At 32.7% G+C, this 20,322-nt stretch overlaps 3 protein-coding genes across 8 annotated transcripts in view; all 3 read right to left on the bottom strand.

Annotated features, from left to right (window-relative positions):
* Nucleotides 1–5,359, bottom strand: part of LOC145725381 (myosin-VIIa-like) — a 51,803-nt gene extending 46,444 nt beyond the window's left edge. The window contains exons 1-3 of the mRNA XM_081974121.1: nucleotides 5,192–5,359; nucleotides 1,554–1,814; nucleotides 1,261–1,445 (exon numbers count right to left, since the gene is read on the bottom strand). Of these exons, the coding sequence (XP_081830247.1) occupies nucleotides 1,261–1,445; nucleotides 1,554–1,814; nucleotides 5,192–5,215 (470 nt within the window). The 5' untranslated portion in view covers nucleotides 5,216–5,359. The remainder of the gene's footprint in view (nucleotides 1–1,260; nucleotides 1,446–1,553; nucleotides 1,815–5,191) is intronic.
* A 5,800-nt stretch (nucleotides 5,360–11,159) lies between these two features.
* LOC145725390 (general odorant-binding protein 83a-like) lies at nucleotides 11,160–18,617 on the bottom strand. The gene is made up of 7 exons (XM_081974147.1): nucleotides 18,469–18,617; nucleotides 14,105–14,183; nucleotides 11,747–11,793; nucleotides 11,655–11,690; nucleotides 11,456–11,561; nucleotides 11,332–11,396; nucleotides 11,160–11,271 (listed from the first exon to the last, which is right to left on the bottom strand). The coding sequence occupies exons 1-7, from the start codon at nucleotides 18,523–18,525 to the stop codon at nucleotides 11,254–11,256; spliced, it is 408 nt and encodes a 135-aa protein (XP_081830273.1). The 5' UTR covers nucleotides 18,526–18,617; the 3' UTR covers nucleotides 11,160–11,253.
* Nucleotides 18,618–18,822: 205 nt separating this feature from the next.
* The window catches only part of LOC145725386 (photoreceptor-specific nuclear receptor-like), a 37,739-nt gene continuing 36,239 nt past the window's right edge, over nucleotides 18,823–20,322 (bottom strand). For all 6 annotated transcript variants that reach the window (XM_081974138.1, XM_081974137.1, XM_081974136.1 and 3 more), the window contains one exon: nucleotides 18,823–19,181. In XM_081974138.1, coding sequence (XP_081830264.1) covers nucleotides 18,934–19,181 — 248 coding nt within the window. In that variant the 3' untranslated portion in view covers nucleotides 18,823–18,933. The remainder of the gene's footprint in view (nucleotides 19,182–20,322) is intronic.

Here is a 20,322-nt window from a genome sequence, read left to right as displayed (position 1 = left end):
TTTCAATATTTTAGTCTTGAAAATAGTCTTAGATGCAGGACATTAACATTCATGAAAATTGTCTTGAAAACGAACTTTTCGTGCTTTTTACTTTGCTTTTCATTTTCTTCGAATTCTGGACTATTTTTAGTGCTTCAAAACTGCTTTCAGTTTGGAAAATCGAGTTTCAAGACTATCTTTACCAAGTTATTGACATAGCAAACTTAAAAAACAATTTTTACATTCTTCATAGACTTAAAATGGCATTCCAAGCTTTGTCACTATTAAATCGACTTCTAGACACCTCAGTGCTAAAAATTCGGGTATTTCTTAATAAACTAGACTGTTTTTAGTGTTTTAAGGCTGTTTTCAGTGCCTCAAATCGAGTTTTAAGACTATCTTTACAAAGTTTTTGACTTATCAGGCCTAAAAGCCAGTTTGTCCACTGACCATAATCTTGAAAATGTTATTTCAAGCTTCTTCACTATTAAATTGACTTCTACACTCATAGGTGCAATAAATTGTAGCATCTCTAAAAAATTAAGACTGTTTTTAGTGCTTTTTAAGACTGAAAAATCGGGTTTAAGACTATTTCCAAAAGTCAAGTCTCTTCAGTAATAAAAGTAAAAAATTTTGGTACCAAATGCTACAATAATAGTCTTGAGAACTAATTTTTAGAAATAAAATAGTCCGAAAATTTAATTTACTTCTAGACTTGTTGTCCAGTCCAGAAAATTGAGTTGTACACCAATTAAAGTCTTGAAAATATACTTTTGGACTCTTTAGTCCTAGTAAAGTCAGTTCTAGCATTAAAAGGCAACTTTTATATTATTTTTAGTAGTAAAAAATGAGTTTCATGCACAATACAATTTTTGTCTTGATTTCCGGACTATTTTTAGTTCTTAAATGCCAGTTTCAGACACTCAACCAGGATGGCAGTGTGAGAAAGCGAAACATAAGACCATTCCTAGTACCTAGTAAAAAAGTTTTTAGACTATTCAGTACAAATTTGGACTTTCACAAGTCTTGGATGTTCAGTTTTAAACTATAAAACGATTTTTTAAATGGAAATTTGGAGGACTGTATCTTCCTTAGGAAACGTTTTTCAGAAAAATGACGCAATGCAAGTCAACTTATTTTTTGATTGGCTATCAACTGGTGAATTATTGACACTTAAAACTGGACCACCCTGTATAATTATTATGATTTATCTAGAATACTAAAATCTATTTAAAATGATTTCAACTTTGTCAAGAGAATTATTAGAAGTTATCCATTTACCTTATGACAATACATTGATCCTTTCTCGTTTTCCTCATATCGTTATAACTATTGTCACCTACTGCAAAGATATGGGGAGGCAATTCATCAAATCTCTTGTCCTTGTATTCACTGATAAGTGAATTATTATAAATAGGTAAAAATTCGTACGGGTTCACCGCCACCAACATTGTACCTGTGTAAGTCTAGAAACCAATAATAATTATTTTACAATCGATATATCAATACAACTAGTAATAAGCGTTGTACGTTGCTATCTTTCAAACTCTAGAATGATCAAGTTAATCCCTTACATAAATCTTTTTTTCCTTGTATCTTTTATGCAAGTTTCTCAAAATAGCATATTCTTGAAGATCGCCCAAATTGATCATATCATCCACACCTTTCTCCGAGCTGACGTGCATGAGTTTAAGTATTTGCTGGTTGGACACATAGAGCTGGACACCATCATCGTCTTGGATTTTAACTCTGCTTGATTCAATCGCCACCAGTTTGCCCCCAATTGGTATGTCAAATTCCCCATTTGTTACTTGCTTAGCCCAGATGTAATCTCCCTGCAAATTTCCATACGATTAATGTAGTAAATATTGTCTCTCAACGTAAAAGACTAATTAATATTGTGAAGTAAACATAAATGCAATATTTTAGGATTAACATGACTGTGAACTATTTTATGGCCATCATTATATCTGATTGCACTGTCAAATACTATATATCTAGGGTGTCAATGCTTCTTGACTCATAAATTATGAAAAAACCTGATACTGACAATATCAGAAGTTTAGTGGTTTCTAAAAAGGTCCTGCATTTGCATGTCCCAGCTTACGGGTTTATTTTGCTATCCAATTAAAATGGAATTCTAAAAATATGTGTAAAGCCTAACAGAAGTATATTTTAAAATAAGACAGGACAATACACAAAGCGTCCCAATACAAATTGTGTATGTTCTAAATCTCAACAATAACTAAAATTTCTCTGGACTCTGGATTTCAATAAAAAAATTGTTGAAAAATCTTAATAATCTGATTATATTACTGAAATTATACAGGATGTTTTTTTTATGATTGCGAGAAATTTTATTCATCCAAAGATAATGCCAGTTTGCTCTAAAAGCCATACTTCAATTCGTTAAAGAAATACAGCGTTTTGAAATCTAATTAAAAACAGGAAAAAACCTCAAAAAAGCTTTAAAATTGAACGAAGAATTATAAACAAAATTAAATTAATTACTGAATCAGTAGCGTACTATTTTTTTATGGAGATCTCAAAAATGGTAAGAGATACAGAGTTGGTTCAATGAAGGCATAGTTGCTTAATTTGGTTCAATTTTATGCCGTTTTAACATTTAAAAAATCTCTCCTTGTTTTCTGATTCAAATGATGTGCAACACTTTGATTAATCTTTTGAATTTTAGGTTAGAAAAGTGTTTTATGCCGGCTGTTAATACAAAATCAGTAGCAGTACAGCATACAGAGATAGGTACATGTTTTAAATAGAAATTCTTTGTAAATTTCAAAATAAAATCCATTATGATTTTTATGAAAAATTTGGAAGTTGTATGTAACATTTAAATAGTGAAAAAATTGTAAATCAAAGTTCTAGTTAAAAAAATAAATCGAAAAATTTGTTTTTTCTGCTTCAATCTTCGAAAACACCTTCATGGCATTTTTCGATTTAAGAAACCCTTTTATTGAACATTAAATTAAAAAGTCAGAAATCAGCTATTTAATTTATTTTACTTTTGAGATTTTACAGCATACACAAATGTATGTCTTCTATTTTCGCAGCTTTGAGGAGAAAATTTTAACAGTTGGAACGATAAAATGCATTCAACCTAACCCAAACTGACTTTGCTATTTTACATGCCTGATGTGTTCTACTTTGTTAGTTTTATAGAGATAGTTATAATAAAGCAAACTAAGTCAAGAACAGGCACTGTCAAAATTGCATTCATAAAGCTATAAAATGCATTCAACCTAACCCAAACTGAATTTGCTATGTTCCATGTGTTCTAGTTTACTACTTTTATAGCTTTATGGAGAGAAGTTTGACAGTTGTCATAATAGACCAAACTAACTCAGGGACAGGCACAATAACTGTCCAAATTGCACTCATGAAACTATAAAATGCATATAACCTAACTCAAACTGACTTTTTCATTTTTCGTGCTTGTCTTCTACTGTTGCAGCCTTCTAGAAAGAATTTTGTTAGTTTTGTAGTTTAATACTTTTAGCTTTATGGAGAGGATTTTGACAGTTGTCATAGATTGGTTATTTTTTTATATTTTTACAACCTATATTTTTAAAACTAAATAGTAGTGATGGGTAAATTACCGGTAAAGTAAATATTTTACTTTACCATAAAAATTTGACTGGTAAGTGGCCAGTAAATTAAAAAAATTATGTTGTTAAATTACAAATACTGTGTTTCTGGCAGTTCAAACTTTGACAGCGCTTTTCTTCCTGACTGTACCAAATTTTGTAGTGTTTTTCAGGTTACTCGATAGGAAATTTAGTGAGGATTTCAAAAATGTGCTTAAAACAGTCATTTTCTCACTGTAAGTGGGTTTTACAGTCGATTTTGTCCCTGACTGTCCTTTCAAACTGTGTTTCTGTTAGTTCAAACTTTGACACCGCTTTTCTTCTTGATTGTACCAAATTTTGTTGTGTTTTTCAGGTTATTGAATAGGAAATTTACAGAGTCACACTGAATTCTACTTTTCCAATTTTACTTTTCTTTACCGGTAAATATTTAACATTATTAAATAGCAGTCACAATCTTGAGTCTCAAATAACCTGAATAACCCTGAATATATTATTATTATTATTATCATCAACTACCATAAAATGACAGTTATTACTCGCAAGGATATAAAGTTTCATCTAGTGACAAGTTGGCAATACAAAGTAGAATACTACAGTTTTTCCACGAATCTTTATAAAAAAACGACAATACCCGTCAACCGTGAGTAAACTCGTTCATTACTCACACATAACGGGCTTTACTTTCTATTCATAACTACTGACTAATAAGAACCCAAATTCGTAGGTACAAAAAACACTCGTTGTATACTTCTACGTCTTCTTGTGTTATTAATATTTTCATAAACGTGAACACTTTTGTCACTACTTAGAAATAAGTACCTGACAGATTGGTACTTAACAGAATCACTAACTTTTGTTGCCTACTACTGACCCGAAGTACTCTAGAGTACCTACTTGTGTCTACACAGTGAATAATATACATATTCCACTTTTCTAAATTCACTTTCGTTTTGCAATCTAAGTATTACGTCAACAATATTAATGCGTTTATTTAATTAACTCTGACGATTCATATTTTCGCTTACTAATCAAGTCACTGTAATTGTTAAAAGTATGTTTTAATTCAACCATTACAGATTTACACAAAAATTCGAGCAAAAACTAATAAATGTTTGGATTTTCCACCATCACGAATGCATTTAAAAATGTCCCTAATAAACCATATACATAAAGAACATAATTGTTTTATTTATTAACATTGTGTCATACATAAATCGGACTGTCTAATCCATTGAGATAATCCTGTTTAGTATAGATTGCGTTATGTGATATTCCAAGTGTTTAATTAACTGGTTTTCTGCTTTTATTAAAACTGTTGGCTTAACTTTCAAAGCAAGATTAGTTTAAAAGTCTTGTAGTAATAGAAGTGATTAATAGAAATACTTGAGGATAGAACCAGCATTAGCAAAATGTATATACAAAACGATTTGCTATTATTTAATTTGATATGGATTATAATATTGATTTAGGAACAAATAGGTTTAGTTAACTCTGTTTTAGCAGACAGATTCTAACTGAGTGGTTAAAAACTATTTCATCAAACACCAAAAACTATTTTATCACATATTATTAATTAATAATACGTAATTATGTAAACTTGCACTTACCAATACTAATCCTGGATTAGCCATTTTCTCTTAAAGTCCACAAAGCGATGCAAATCATCAAAGTCCTTTCACAACACAGGTATTAAGACACTAAATCAGTGACGTACACTGATCCAACTCCAAATCATGTCTAAATTCATAACAGAACATCAGCAACAATGATTAACGACAGTAAGGTACCGATACGAACTTATCATTGTTATCAGCTTGATAGTAATAACTTTTTTATTTTAGTGTTTACAGCTCGTATCAGTTCAAGTGCTAAAATTACGGATTAGACACATTTTGTAGTTTCTCTATTTGCGTGCAGTTTCCATATTTTCATTCGTTTTGTACCGGGTGGACCCAAATAACAATGTCTATTTTTCTATCTCAGAAATGATTGTTAGAACGCAAAAAAAGTACGTATTTTATTATTTTACAAAATACTAAGTCTAACATAACAAGAATTAAATAAAAAGATTTAAATTTCATAGTAACATTTAAAACTCCCGCTAAGTATGACGTAGACGGTTTTCAACCAATTAGGTTAGTTAGGTTAGGAGGAGCCAATTCTGCGCATCAGCCTTTTTTTGGCCCGCTTTCGTGTTGCCAGATTGTAAACTTTTACCGATTCAAATTAATTTTGACAAATTAGATAAAATACGATCTTTATTTCTATAAACATTTCAGTGATTACAGTTTTTTAAAAATTAAATTGACATCAAACTACTTTTTCTCCAGTGAAATAAAAAAGTTGTCGTGTCGTGCTATAAAACGTGTTATTTGGCAACATTGCACTCTGCGGACTTCCGTCCAACCATCAGACATCCATAGCCAATAAAACTGCTGAAAGTCGTCCACGTCATATACGCGGCAAAACCGTCGATTTGAATTTCTTTACGCATTTTCAAACTCCTGTAAATTACCAAAAACCCTTCTTTTTTGTAAATTAACTACAATTTCCTACATTTCAGACTGAGCCTCCCGATTTATCTGCATTGCAACGCAGTTTTATGTGGGATGAGCAGTGTTGCCAAACGTATTTTCTTTTTCGGGGTAGATTTGTTGAATACATTGGGGCAGTTCAGACATTCATCGTATTATATTACCTATTATTAATTATCGTATAGATTTTTTTGAAGAACAATGACGATCAGGCTTCAGACCAGACCAGGATGAACTCCTACTCCTGCTGAGTTCATACCGTTTCGGTTTGTTATTATTGGCAATGTTGCCAAGTCAAAATATTTAATGACGGTAGAATCATCAGTCAAAAAACGGTAGATCAAAACAAATTCATTCATTTTACATTATTATACAGGGTGTCTTTTAATAGTTGTCAAAAATTTGAATCATTGATTCTTGCTATAATATAAAAACCGTAAATACTTCAAAAGTATGGATTTTTTATTTTTTTTAATAATAATCGTTAGATCACGTGGTTTTAAAGGATAATTTAGCTAAACAGTCACATGACCATTGTCAAAATCATAAATCTCAAAAACACTCTTTATATCGTATACTAAAAGAAAACGTGTCTAAACCCTAATTTTTGCAACTTTAGAGCATAGTTTAACAGTTAGTGGCAGTTGTCACCTGATCGTAGAACACTATTTAGCTAGAGGGTCACGTGACAATTGTCAAAATAACGGTCATAAATCTCAAAAACACGTTTTATATCAAATACTACAAGAACACGTTTCTAAACTCTGATTTTTGCAACTTTAGAGCATAGTTTGACAGTTTTGACGTTAGTGACAGTTGTCACGTGATTTTGGAACACTATTTAGCTAAACGGTCATGTGGCAATTGTCAAAATAACGGTCATAAATCTCAAAAACACGTTTTATATCAAATACTACAAGAACACGTTTCTAAACCCTGATTTTTGCAACTTTAGAGCATAGTTTGACAGTTTTGACGTTAGTGACAGTTGTCACGTGATTTTGTAACACTATTTAGCTAGACGGTCATGTGGTAATTGTCAAAATAACGGTCATAAATCTCAAAAACACGTTTTATATCAAATACTAAAAGAACACTTTTCTAAACCCTGATTTTTGCAACTTTAGAGCATAGTTTGACAGTTTTGACGTTAGTGACAGTTGTCACGTGATTTTGGAACACTATTTAGCTAGACGGTCATGTGGCAATTGTCAAAATAACGGTCATAAATCTCAAAAACACGTTTTATATCAAATACTAAAAGAACACTTTTCTAAACCTCGAGTTTTTGCAACTTTAGAGCATAGTTTGACAGTTTTGACGTTAGTGACAGTTGTCACGTGATTTCGGAACACTATTTAGCTAGATGGTCATGTGACAATTGTTAAAATAACAGTCATAAATCTCAAAAACACGTTTTATATCAAATACTATAAAAACACGTTTCTAAACCCTGATTTTTGCAACTTTAGAGCATAGTTTGACAGTTTTGACGTTAGTGACAGTTGTCACGTGATTTTGGAACACTATTTAGCTAGACGGTCATGTGACAATTGTCAAAATAACGGTCATAAATCTCAAAAACACGTTTCATTATCAAATACTGCAAGAAAACGTTTCTAAACCCTGATTTTTGCAACTTCAGAGCATAGTTTGACAGTGTTGACGTTAATGACAGTTGTCACATGATTTTAGAACACTATTTAGCTGGAGGACCACGTGACAATTGTCAAAATAACTGTCATAAATCTCAGAAACACGGTTTATATCAAATACTACAAGAAAACGTTCCTAAACCCTGATTTTTGCAACTTGAGAGCATAGTTTGATAGCTTTGACGTTAGTGACAGTTGTCACGTGATTTTAGAACACTATTCAGCTAGACGGTCATGTGACAATTGTCAAAATAACGGTCATAAATCTCAAAAATACGTTTCATTATCAAATACCGCAAGAAAACGTTCCTAAACCCTGATTTTTGCAACTTCAGAGCATAGTTTGACAGTGTTGACGTTAGTGACAGTTGTCATATGATTTTAGAACACTATTTAGCTGGAGGACCACGTGACAATTGTCAAAATAAATGTCATAAATCTCAGAAACACGGTTTATATCAAATACTACAAGAAAACGTTCCTAAACCCTGATTTTTGCAACTTGAGAGCATAGTTTTATAGTTTTGAAATTAATAAATAAAAACAAATCAAATCAGGAGTTGGCAACGCTGGGGATGAGCCCATTGGCCATGAAGAATTGCTGGAAAGTTCTAAAAATTACCACCAGAGAGCGTAATCGCTGTAACTACCACCTTAAATTTAAAAATTGCATTTACTATACATTTTGCATAACTGGCTATAAATGGTCACATTTTTAAAGAGAACCAGTATATCTAGAATTATCGTAAAACAAAAATTTCAGATTTCAAAAACAAAGATGGTGGGCGATTGTTTTCGTAATAACCTGCAGTATCTTCTTAGCGGTTTGACCAATTTTAACAAATTTCAGAGCATTCCTTGGGCAATAAGAATCAACCAAAAGAATTAGTTGAATTCTTTGCCACCAGTGGGTCAGTTTTGACACCATGACACAAATTCTAAAAAAAATCAAATGGTATGACTTTTTCTGTATGAAAAAGTACCCAAATAGCTTTCAAATAGGCCAGTAAAAACCGTTTTTTTTTTAAATCTTGTTTCTAACCTCAAATATTGGGAAACTTGGGAGATTCTTGAATGCCCAAGAATCGCGCGGTAAATTTCCTAAAACTAAAAACCAATTTAGCTACGAAATGAATAAGATGTTAAAGAAGCAATTGTGAGTCTAAATAGAAGTATTTAGGCATAAAAAAATGTATTGTCATAACATTCATGTTGCTTCAAAAAAGGACTAAACACATCTTGAACTTAAGTCACTTTAATATTACTCTAGGGATTCTTACCTTTAGTTTAAAAAGTAAGCCTAAAAACCCAAAAAAGTATATCCCTATTCCACATTTTTCGTAACATTTATTTTCCAAATATACAGGGTAATTCAAATTCGACCCTCACCATTGGGATCTCGGAAACCATAAGAGATACGAGAAAGTTTAAATTGGGGCAAAGTTGCGCAATTTAAAGCTCAACCAAATGCTGTTTTAAAATTTTTGATTTTCCGAGTACTTCCGAAGATATCCGAAAAAAACTGAAAATTTGATTTTTTGTTTTTATTTATTTCTAACCTTATTTGAAGAGATATCCTAAAACTAAAAGCATTTTTTCATTGCCACTTTTTCCTAGCTATTCGATGATGGATTCAAATTTGCCACACGACGTTTTGTTTTCTGTCAGTCATCATCAACTTTCTTTTTTTTTATGGGCGCCATATTGGATTTTTAGCCCACCAAATAGTACGTTTTATTCTGATTTTAGTGATGTATAATAACTTATGATTTGCTTCATAAATAACAAAATAATTCAATAAAAACTATTTTTACTTTAGTTATTGGCTTTGAGTTAATGGGCCGTTTTAAAAAATGTCATTATTTGACAGTACTTGTCAAACACGATAATTCGGACGATCATTAGAGCGTCAATCATAGTTAAAAATGTATCTAGAAAAGAAACCCCCGCAGAAAATGTTATTATTATACAAGCATTGCTGAACTATTTAGGTTAATCAGAAAAAGAGATTTGTTAGCATTATCTCTAACTTAAAAGGCTTATTTATGTTTCCAAGAGAAAGATAATTATTTTAAGAACTTCATTTTTTGCCAAATTTCAATTTTTTATAATGTTAAGTGCAAGTTTATAGTTATTTATACAGTAAGTGACAAACCATTTTTTATTCATTCATATTTATTCGAGTGAATAAACCCGTTTAAGTCACGTGTCATACAGTATTTTATTAAATTTTGACTTCTTATATTAAAAAAAAAAACTAAAATTACAGTTCTATTAAATTTGCACCGCGCCCCGTAGATGTAACATTGATGTTTGTTTGTTTACATCTGTAAATAGGCGAATGTCATTCAGAGTGATTTAATAGTTATTTATACAGCAAGTGACTTAAACCATTTTTTATTCACGAAAAGAACAACTAGGTCCACAAGCGTAGCGAGTGGCCTAAGCTCTTCGAGTGAATAAACCGGTTTAAGTCAAGTCACGTGTACACCTTTGTGACTAAGTATGTTCAGGCCAATTGCGTGTGACAAGTACTACCAAGTAATCTTCATAAAACGTCTCATTAACAAAGTTAACTAAGGTGAAATCTCTAAAAGCTCTAATGATCGTCCGAATTATCGTGTTTGACAAGTACTGTCAAATAATGACATTTTATAAAACGGCCCATTAACTCAAAGCCAATAACTAAAGTAAAAATAGTTTTTATTGAATTATTTTGTTATTTATGAAGCAAATCATAAGTTATTATACATCACTAAAATCAGAATAAAACGTACTATTTGGTGGGCTAAAAATCCAATATAGCGCCCATAAGAAAAAGGAAAGTTGATGATGGCTGTCAAAAAACGAAACGTCGAGTGGCAAATTTGAATCCATCATCGAATAGCTGAGAAAAAGTGGCAATGAAAAGGTGCTTTTAGTTTTGGAATATCTCTTTAAATAAGATTAGAAATAAATAAAAACAAAAAATCAAATTTTCAGTTTTTTTCGGATATCTTCGGAAGTACTCGGAAAATCAAAATTTTTAAAACTGCATTTGGTTGAGCTTTACATTGCGCAACTTTGCCCCAATTTAAACTTTCTCGTATCTCTTATAGTTTCCGAGATCCCAATGGTGAGGGTCGAATTTGAATTACCCTGTATATCAAAAATAAAGAAAGTTTAACACTTTACCCAAAATGCTAGATTTGAGGCATCAAATTGAACCACGTTTTTGAAACTTCCTACATTTTGAAATTCCCTAATACCATTATGAGTACATAAATATACAAAAAAAATGGGATGACTATGTTTGTGTCTGTATACAAAATAAGAGTTGTAACCTGCATTTTGTACGTGTTGTAGCGGCTTCATATTTGATGGGATTTGAACGAGTAAAACCACTATGTTTTTAAGAATTTATTACTACGCACGCCACTAAAATTTCTCATAAATTCCAGCAAAAATGAGCAATGGAATAGATTTAACCATTTCCAAGTTTTAGACCAAGAACCAGTTCTTAAAAACACAAAGAAGACTCATTTAAAACCTTACACAACTAAATAATGGGCTACTTACAACTGGATCAGCTACATGCATACATTTGTTAAAATTGTAAGATTTTTCACACAAATCGGCACCATCTAAAATCACATTTTACTAGTGTTAAATCAGTTTGATTTTCTTCATATACTTTACTCACTTTCTATGTTCCTACACTGGTTGACCGCGGCCATCAAAACGTCTTTTACATCAGGATGAGCTTGAATATCAATAAAATCGTAGTCGATTGTACCATCAGGTTTCATCTACAATTTTTCATTCTTTAACTATTATCATTTTTGTAAATCTAAAGATTACATTATAACTAAACTGAAAAGAATAACTTTAACTTAACTTACCCATTTAGACTCCAACATAAGACATTTCATGTAACACTGCAAGTATTATATTTAGGTTAAAGTTTTTTTTTATCCCCAATACATTGACTTACCATTAACTTCTCATTCTTGTCCTTGATATCAAAAGCGATGTGATCCTCTAAGGAAATTTAGTACATGATTAGTTAAAATTGCAACATACATACTAGAAGAGGTGTACGTGATGGTTGGATTCAGTATTTCATTTTAAATTAATTAAAATTAACTAAAATACGTAGATAATTCAAATAAAGTATGGTAGAAAAATGAAGCTAAACAGGACAATTCGTGGCTTGAAGTTGATTTAAGAAACTCATCGTTTTCCAGGACCAACAGTGAATTTTTCAGTAAGTTACCCGAAGATATTAACTGATCGCCAAGTCAACAAGGATAGTGAGTTTTTAGTGAAACAAAACTACGGAGATTCATTAACTTAATGTACAGGATGTCTCAAATTCGATAGATTTTGGTGGAACTCCCTCGTATTTTGTTTATTATTAGCGACGCAAAAGAACTAATTAAATTATGAAATGAAATAATTAATGTAATTCCCATAGAAAATTTCTGAAACACATCGTTATTAAGATATGAACCTAATATACTTTTTTTTAATGGGACACCCTGTATACTTTTGCAAAGTTGGAATAAGCAAAAATTTACCTTTTCAAAAATCTGTAATACAGCATCTGTAATGGAGCATTTGGATATTTGGAAGTTTTTTTGAAGCTTATAAACACCAAAATGGAATTACTTAGTGGCTCCAAAATTGTTTAATTTTGTTAATTTTTTGGAAAATTTTTAAAATGCTTTCATAATATAGGTTTCAGAAAAGTAAGATAGGAACATACAAGCCGTTTTGTCCTAACATCAACTGTTTGCCTGCTAGAGCCGAATAATGAACATTTCAATATTTAATGGTAAATATCTGAAAAATGGCAAAATTTTGCTCGTTATTTATAATTTGAACAGTAATAGTAAGATGAGCTACAAGGAACGTGGTTCACCCATTCTGTTAGAAAGTGGCCTCAAATCATTCCTAGGACACCAGTAAGTACTAGAAAAACCTCATTTAATCAATTTAAGAGGGAATTTCAATTTTTTCTCACCACCTTCCTAAGGGAACAATCCTGGAGCGTTAGTAAAAACCAAAAAAAAACTGAAAAAACAAAAAAAAATTGTTCTCCGAGCGGTCACATGTTTTGCGCTACGCATGCGATCTGACGTCACAATGGATGCTTATTAATTGTCTTCTTCTGATTCTTCTGAAAAAAGTCACTAGAAGCTTTCAAACAGTTTTTTGCAGCTCAAAAACACCAAAATGTCAAGAGGTTCTCAAATGGTTTTTGCAGGTCAGAAACATCAAAATGGCCTTAGTGGATTATGATCTTTTTAAATATCACCAGAAGTTTGAAAACTGTTTTCAGTTGCTTAGATTATCAAGGTTGAGAAAAAATTGGTTATAGTTTGAAGCCCTCTAGCGGCCAAACGGTTTAACCTACCAACCAGTGTTATCATATCTTTTCAATGATATCTCATTTTGGTGTGGACCAAATAAGCAAGTTATCCGTTCTCTAGCGACCCAACCAATAAATCAACTAACCAGTGTTGACGAAAACTGCATCAAAAAGGTGAAAAAAAATTGGTCAAATTTGACGCCCTGTAGCGGCCAAACCATCAGACCAATCAGCCAAAGTTGTCAATTTTTAAAATAACCATTTTATTGGCTATCCATCGACATATTAAAGTCGTTACTATGCCAGTTTAATAGAAAGTTATTTAGGTTTAAACAAAACAGTGCATGAAAATTGAACAGAAAACATTTCACTTTTTTTAAAATAGCCAATTTCATTGGCTATCCATCGACATATAAAAGTTTATCACCATTATGTATCAAATAAGATAGTTATTCACGATTGAATGAAAATGTGTATAAAAAATTTTAAAAAACGTAAATTTGGCTTGCTGTGTCATGTGATCTAGTATGTGATCAAAATAGCCGACAAAAAAAAATCACGTGACAGAAAAACTGGTTGGAATAAAATAATTAAAACATATCAAAATAGCGGAAATGTCACGTGATCTTAAAAAAAAACAGTTTAAAAGTCATAACCATTCTCAAAACCGGATTGAACATAAAATCTCATTACAAAGGGAAAGGAAAATTACAGTTTTTTCGGACTAAATATGCATCTATTTCATCAACCAAAGGACGCCAATAAGTAAATGACTTGTTAAAATAGTGTGATTAAACTAATAACATTACAGTTACATTGACTTTTTCTTTTTGTTTCTTTGTTAAAACTTACCTACCCTGTTTTAACAAAGAAACAAAAAGAGAAAGTCAATGAGAAAAGTTCTAAATTGGTAAACGTAAATCATTTAGAGAGTTTATATACAATCTAATGAGATAAGTTATTTTTAAATGCACTTACTTTCTTCCAAAGAGCTTCTCTCGAGACAAAGCTTGTGCAGATCGTCAATCAGCTCTTGAAGTTCCGCAGGTAGATCCAGCTAAAACCAAATCATTGTTAGTTTAGAGTATCAGTTTGGTGTGTAACATTTTCTTGATAAAATGTTGATCATTCAATCAAATCACGAAACAGTGGCTATTGGCCTTATTTAATCATTGTAAATCTTTCTACCAGATCCCAAAAGCATGGCGAAAGTCAAAAGTAATAGCCCTACTTAAACCTGGAAAAGATCCGGAACTCCCAAATAGCTATCGCCCTATATCTCTGCTGTGTCACATGTTCAAGCTCTGTGAGCGCCTCATACTCAACCGAATTCAAAATCATCTGGACCCAAAACTCATTCCCCAACAAGCTGGCTTTAGACCAGGAAAATCATGCACAGGACCAACACTAAACCTTACAGAATTTATAGAGGAGGGTCTCACAGCTGCATATGATACCATAAGGCTATCTAAATCTTATAGCACTCTGATGGACTACAAACTCTTATATAACAGAAGGGGTTATGTGGTGCTGGATGGGAAAAAGAGCATGTGGCGAAAGCAAAAAAAACGGTTTACCCCAAGGAAGCGTCTTAGCTCCATTACTCTTCAATATCTACACCAACCTGTTTACCTTCAAGCTAAAGATTTTGTTTATGCTGACAATCTTGGTGTTGGGGTGAAAGGTAAAACCTTCGAAGAGATCGAGAGAAAACTTGAGGAAGCCTTGAGCACAATGGGCAAATACTACAAAGAAAACTCTCTAAAACCGAACCCTGCTAAAACCCAAGTACCTATTTTTTACACTTAGTTTCCACTTAGCACATAAAAAACTTAATGTATCCTGGGAGGGACAAAATCTGGAACATGGTCCAAAGATTCAAACAAGTGTTTGATGAAAGACACCTCCTTCACAATCTTGAGGACCCCCAAGAAACCCTTAAAATCTAGAAAAAGATTTATGCTCCCGTTAAATCTATGGTAATCTGGCTGTTTGATTTTCTAATCTGGACGGTGAGGTTGGAAATGTTTTATATATTTCCAACCTCACCGTCCTCACCTTGCTTGGCTGATTGCTTACTTTATTTTTGGGATTTTAGGTACAACTAAATTTTACCTTCACTAGATTCTAGTAATTTATTCGAACTCACGTATTAAATGTCCAAATAAACCAGTTTTGTTAGAGTATATTACTCAAAACGGTCTTAGAGGCCTATGACAATTTAAAGTAAGTCTGGGAAGGTTTAAGACACTTGTAAAGGTCTGTGAAACTTTTTAGAAAATTCTCAATAGCATTTAGACGTCTATGAAACCTTCAATACGGTCCTAGCGGCTTCTGACAATTTAAAACAGTTCTAGGAAAGTTTAAGACAGTTGTAGAGGGATCTGGAGCTTTTCAGAAAGTTCTCAGTAGCATTTTGAGGTATTTGGCACATTCAAAACGGTTCTAGAGACCTCTGACAATTTAAAACAAGTCTGGGAAGGTTTCAGACACTTGTAGAGGCTTGTGACGCTTTTTAGAAGGTTCTCAATAGCATTTAGAGGTCTATGACTCTTTCAAAACGGTCCTAGAGGCCTCTGACAATTTAAAACAAGTCTGAGAAGGTTTAAGACACTTGTAGAGGCCTGTGAGACTTTTTAGAAGATTCTCAATAGTATTTAGACGTCTATGAAACTTTCAAAATGGTCCTAGAGGCCTCTGACAATTTAAAACAAGTCTGGGAAGGTTTAAGACACTTGTAGAGGCCTGTGACACTTTTTAGAAGGTTCTCAATAGAATTTAGAGGTCTACGACTCTTTCAAAATGGTCCTAGAGGATTCTTACAATTTAAAACAGTTCCTAGGAAAGTTTAAGACAGATGTAAAGGGCTCTAGAACTTTTCAGAAAGTTCTCAATAGCATTTAGAGGTATTTGGCACATTCAAAACGGTCCTAGAGGCCTCTGACAATTTAAAACAAGTCTGGGAAGGTTTAAAACACTTGAAGAGGCCTGTGACGTTTTTTAGAAGGTTCTCATGTCTATGAAATATCTAAAATGATTCAAGAGGCCTCTGGCAATTTAATACAGTTCTGGGAAAGTTTAAGACAGTTGTAGAGAGCTCTGGAACTTTTCAGAAAGTTCTCAGTAGCATTTAGAGGTATTTGGCACATTCGAAACGGTCCTAGAGGCCTCTGACAATTTAAAACAAGTCTCAGAGGGTTTAAGACACTTGTAGAGGCCTGTGACACTTTTTAGAAGATTCTCAATAGTATTTAGACGTCTATGAAACTTTCAAAATGGTCCTAGAGGCCTCTGACAATTTAAAACAAGTCTGGGAAGGTTTAAGACACATGTAGAGGCCTGTTACACTTTTTAGAAGGTTCTCAATAGAATTTAGAGGTCTACGACTCTTTCAAAATGGTCCTAGAGGATTCTTACAATTTAAAACAGTTCCTAGGAAAGTTTAAGACAGATGTAAAGGGCTCTGGAACTTTTCAGAAAGTTCTCAATAGCATTTAGAGGTATTTGGCACATTCGAAACGATCCTAGAGGCCTCTGACAATTTAAAACAAGTCTGGGAAGGTTTAATACACTTGAAGAGGCCTGTGACGTTTTTTAGAAGGTTCTCATGTTTATGCAATATCTAAAATGATTCAAGAGGCCTCTGGCAAATTTAATACAGTTCTGGGAAAGTTTAAGACAGTTGTAGAGAGCTCTGGAACTTTTCAGAAAGTTCTCAGTAGCATTTAGAGGTATTTGGCACATTCGAAACGGTCCTAGAGGCCTCTGACAATTTAAAACAAGTCTCAGAGGGTTTAAGACACTTTTAGAGGCCTGTGACACTTTTTAGAAGATTCTCAATAGTATTTAGACGTCTATGAAACTTTCAAAATGGTCCTAGAGGCCTCTGACAATTTAAAACAAGTCTGGGAAGGTTTAAGACACATGTAGAGGCCTGTAACACTTTTTAGAAGGTTCTCAATAGAATTTAGAGGTCTACGACTCTTTCAAAATGGTCCTAGAGGATTCTTACAATTTAAAACAGTTCCTAGGAAAGTTTAAGACAGATGTAAAGGGCTCTGGAACTTTTCAGAAAGTTCTCAATAGCATTTAGAGGTATTTGGCACATTCGAAACGATCCTAGAGGCCTCTGACAATTTAAAACAAGTCTGGGAAGGTTTAAAACACTTGAAGAGGCCTGTGACGTTTTTTAGAAGGTTCTCATGTCTATGCAATATCTAAAATGATTCAAGAGGCCTCTGGCAATTTAATACAGTTCTGGGAAAGTTTAAGACAGTTGTAGAGAGCTCTGGAACTTTTCAGAAAGTTCTCAGTGGCATTTAGAGGTCTTTGGCACATTCCAAACGGTCCTAGAAACTTCTGACAATTTAAAACAAGTCTGAGAAGATTTAAGACACTTGTAGAGGCCTGTGACACTTTTTAGAAGATTCTCAATAGTATTTAGACGACTGTGAAACTTTCAAAATGGTACTAGAGGCCTCTGACAATTTAAAACAAGTCTGGGAAGGTTTAAGACACTTGTAGAGGCCTGTGACGTTTTTTAGAAGGTTCTCATGTCTATGAAATATCTAAAATGATTCAAGAGGCCTCTGGCAATTTAATACAGTTCTGTGAAAGTTTAAGACAGTTGTAGAGAGCTCTGGAACTTTTCAGAAAGTTCTCAGTAGCATTTAAATCTCTTTAGTCCTTTCAAAACGGTCCTAGAGACCTCTGATGGTTTAAAACAAGTCTGGGAAGGTTTCAGACACTTTTAGAGGTCTATAAAACTTTTAAAATTGTCCTAGAGGCTTCTGGCAGTTTAAAACAGTTCTGGGAAGGTTTAAGACAGTTGTAGAGGGGTCTGACACTTTCAGGGGGTTAGAAAGTTTTCAGTAGCTTTACAAGTTTTTGGCCCATTCGAAACGTCCTGCCACACTGTTTATTTATGAAACTGATAAAAACATCAAACTAATCCAACATTAGATGAACTGTCAAACTGACAATAGCTGGTAGTATGATGTTATAAAACACACATGTTGCTCCCGTTAAATCTAATCTGGCAAAGTGGAAAATAACAAATGCTAAGGAGGTGCTCTGTGACTGTGGAGAAATACAGACCATGCACTGTCCATCAAAATGCACTCTTGATGATTTATGGCTTGCTAATACAGAAGCCCTGGACGTAGCCCGATACTGGGCAGAATAACTGTAGGACTTTTTGGATCTAGATTCGAAAAAGTAAAGTAAGATCATTCAATGTGATGTTCACTTCAACGGACTAACAAGCCAATTACAAATTCTAGATAATGGTTAATTAAAGTACCCACTTTTAGCAGAAAAAAGATAAAAATGTTATAACTTACCTTACCACCTAAGACTAAAGTTACTGAAACTAAAAGTATTACCCCGCTTTGATACATCTTCCAAACAACATTGAATGCAGATTATATTTGAAAAATCGCTTTAATAAATACTCGTTCGAACGGGAAATTTTGCGATAGTTACTGGTTTCAAGCTACCTGTAATTACAAAGAGATATTGATTAGTGTTATTGGATCGTATCAAAACTTCTAATACCTACCTATTAATCAAGCCAGGACGTGTGGAATTGCATATTAAGGTTAGATTTATACGAAAATTACACATTAGTATTTAAACAACTGAAATTACTTTTAGTTACACATTTTAGCAGTAGTTTACATTAAAACAATGCTAACTGGTGTTTCGCCTTTATTTTACAAAAAAAAAAAAACATAAATAACATTTTTTTGGATACACAATGCTGACTAGCAACGTAATTTATGATTTAAAGCCCAATTTGGTTAAGTTTAGCCGTACGTAGATTTGGCCAAATCGCACAGCAGTTTGTCGATAGTCACGTCTCCAACTGTTTGCTTAAAAAGCAGTTCCTCCAAACTTTGACTAGATATTCCTTGTAGAGCCGGTAATGTTAAAAGTAACTTTCCAAAACGAGCTTTGTGATGGGTTTGTTTTTGTGCACAATATTCGTGGAGCATTACGTGAGTTTGATCTTGGAGAAGTTCAACGTGGGCTGGCTCGCATAAACCTCTGGATTCTACATAAAAAGAATTACTATTTTGTATATCGGTATATACAGGGTGGTCCAGTTTTAAATGTCAATAATTCATCAATCGATAGCCCATCAAAAAATAAGTTGACATGCATTATGTAATTTTCCTGAAGGACGCTTCCTAAGGAAGACACAGACCTCCAAAGTTCAGTTTAAAAAATCGTTTTTTTTGCTACAACTGTCAGACCAATTTTGATGAAATTTGGAACATGTAATTATGAAATGAGTACTCGTTATGTGATGTAAATGACATTCTTCAAAATTGTTTATATGCGTCGATATACGGGGATAGTCTTTATTTTCTACGCTCACTGGATATTATTCATAATTGACAAAAATGTCTACTTGGGTTATTGTATTTTTTACTTTAAAATGGTTCAAAAGGATTCAAATCTGGTCATCTGTGAAGTTTACGAGTTTTTGACACTGAAAATAGTTAAAAAACAGGATTTTTGGACTAATGTTTACTGGCGTTCAATTTTTTAGACTATAAGTAGTGTAAAACTGATCATTCAATCAATTTTTTTTTATTCATTTAAACAACAATCCGAATTTTCGAACTATTTTAATTCTAAAAATTAGTGTTCAAGACTAATATCGTAGCATTTAATGCCAAAATTGTTTACTTTCATCAATGAAGAGTCTGAAACTTAACTATTACTATAAAAAATAGTTTAAAATTCGATTTTTCAGTCTTAAAGTACAGTGAAGCGTCTAGCAGTCAATTTAATACTGACAAAGTGTGAAATGGCATGTTTAAGCCTATGGACAATATAAAAACAGTTTTTCAAGTCTGCTATGTCAAAAACTTGGTGAAGATAACCCTAAAACTTGATTTTCTAAGCTGAAAGCAGTTTTTAAGCCCTAAAAATAGTCCAGAGTTCTAAAAAATTTAAAAGCAAAGTAAAAAACTTGAAGAGTTAGTCTTCAAGTCAATTTTCATAAATCTAATGTCAATATCCTGTATTTAAGACTATTTTCAAGACTAAAATATTGAAATGTATTTTCAAATTATGAAAACTTACATCAAATCCAAATTTGAAGCTTTTGATGTCACTTTTCATTGGTTCAGAGTCACTTTTTGGTGTCCAAGAATTTTCAAGGTTGAAATGTGTGAATTTGTAGT

Source organism: Ips typographus, linkage group LG2 (genome assembly GCF_016097725.1).
Source record: "Ips typographus isolate SLU linkage group LG2, UJ_Ityp_2.0, whole genome shotgun sequence".
Classification (NCBI taxonomy): domain Eukaryota; kingdom Metazoa; phylum Arthropoda; class Insecta; order Coleoptera; family Curculionidae; genus Ips; species Ips typographus.
Note: the sequence above shows the minus strand (reverse complement) of the source record. Positions and strands in the feature narration are given on the sequence as shown.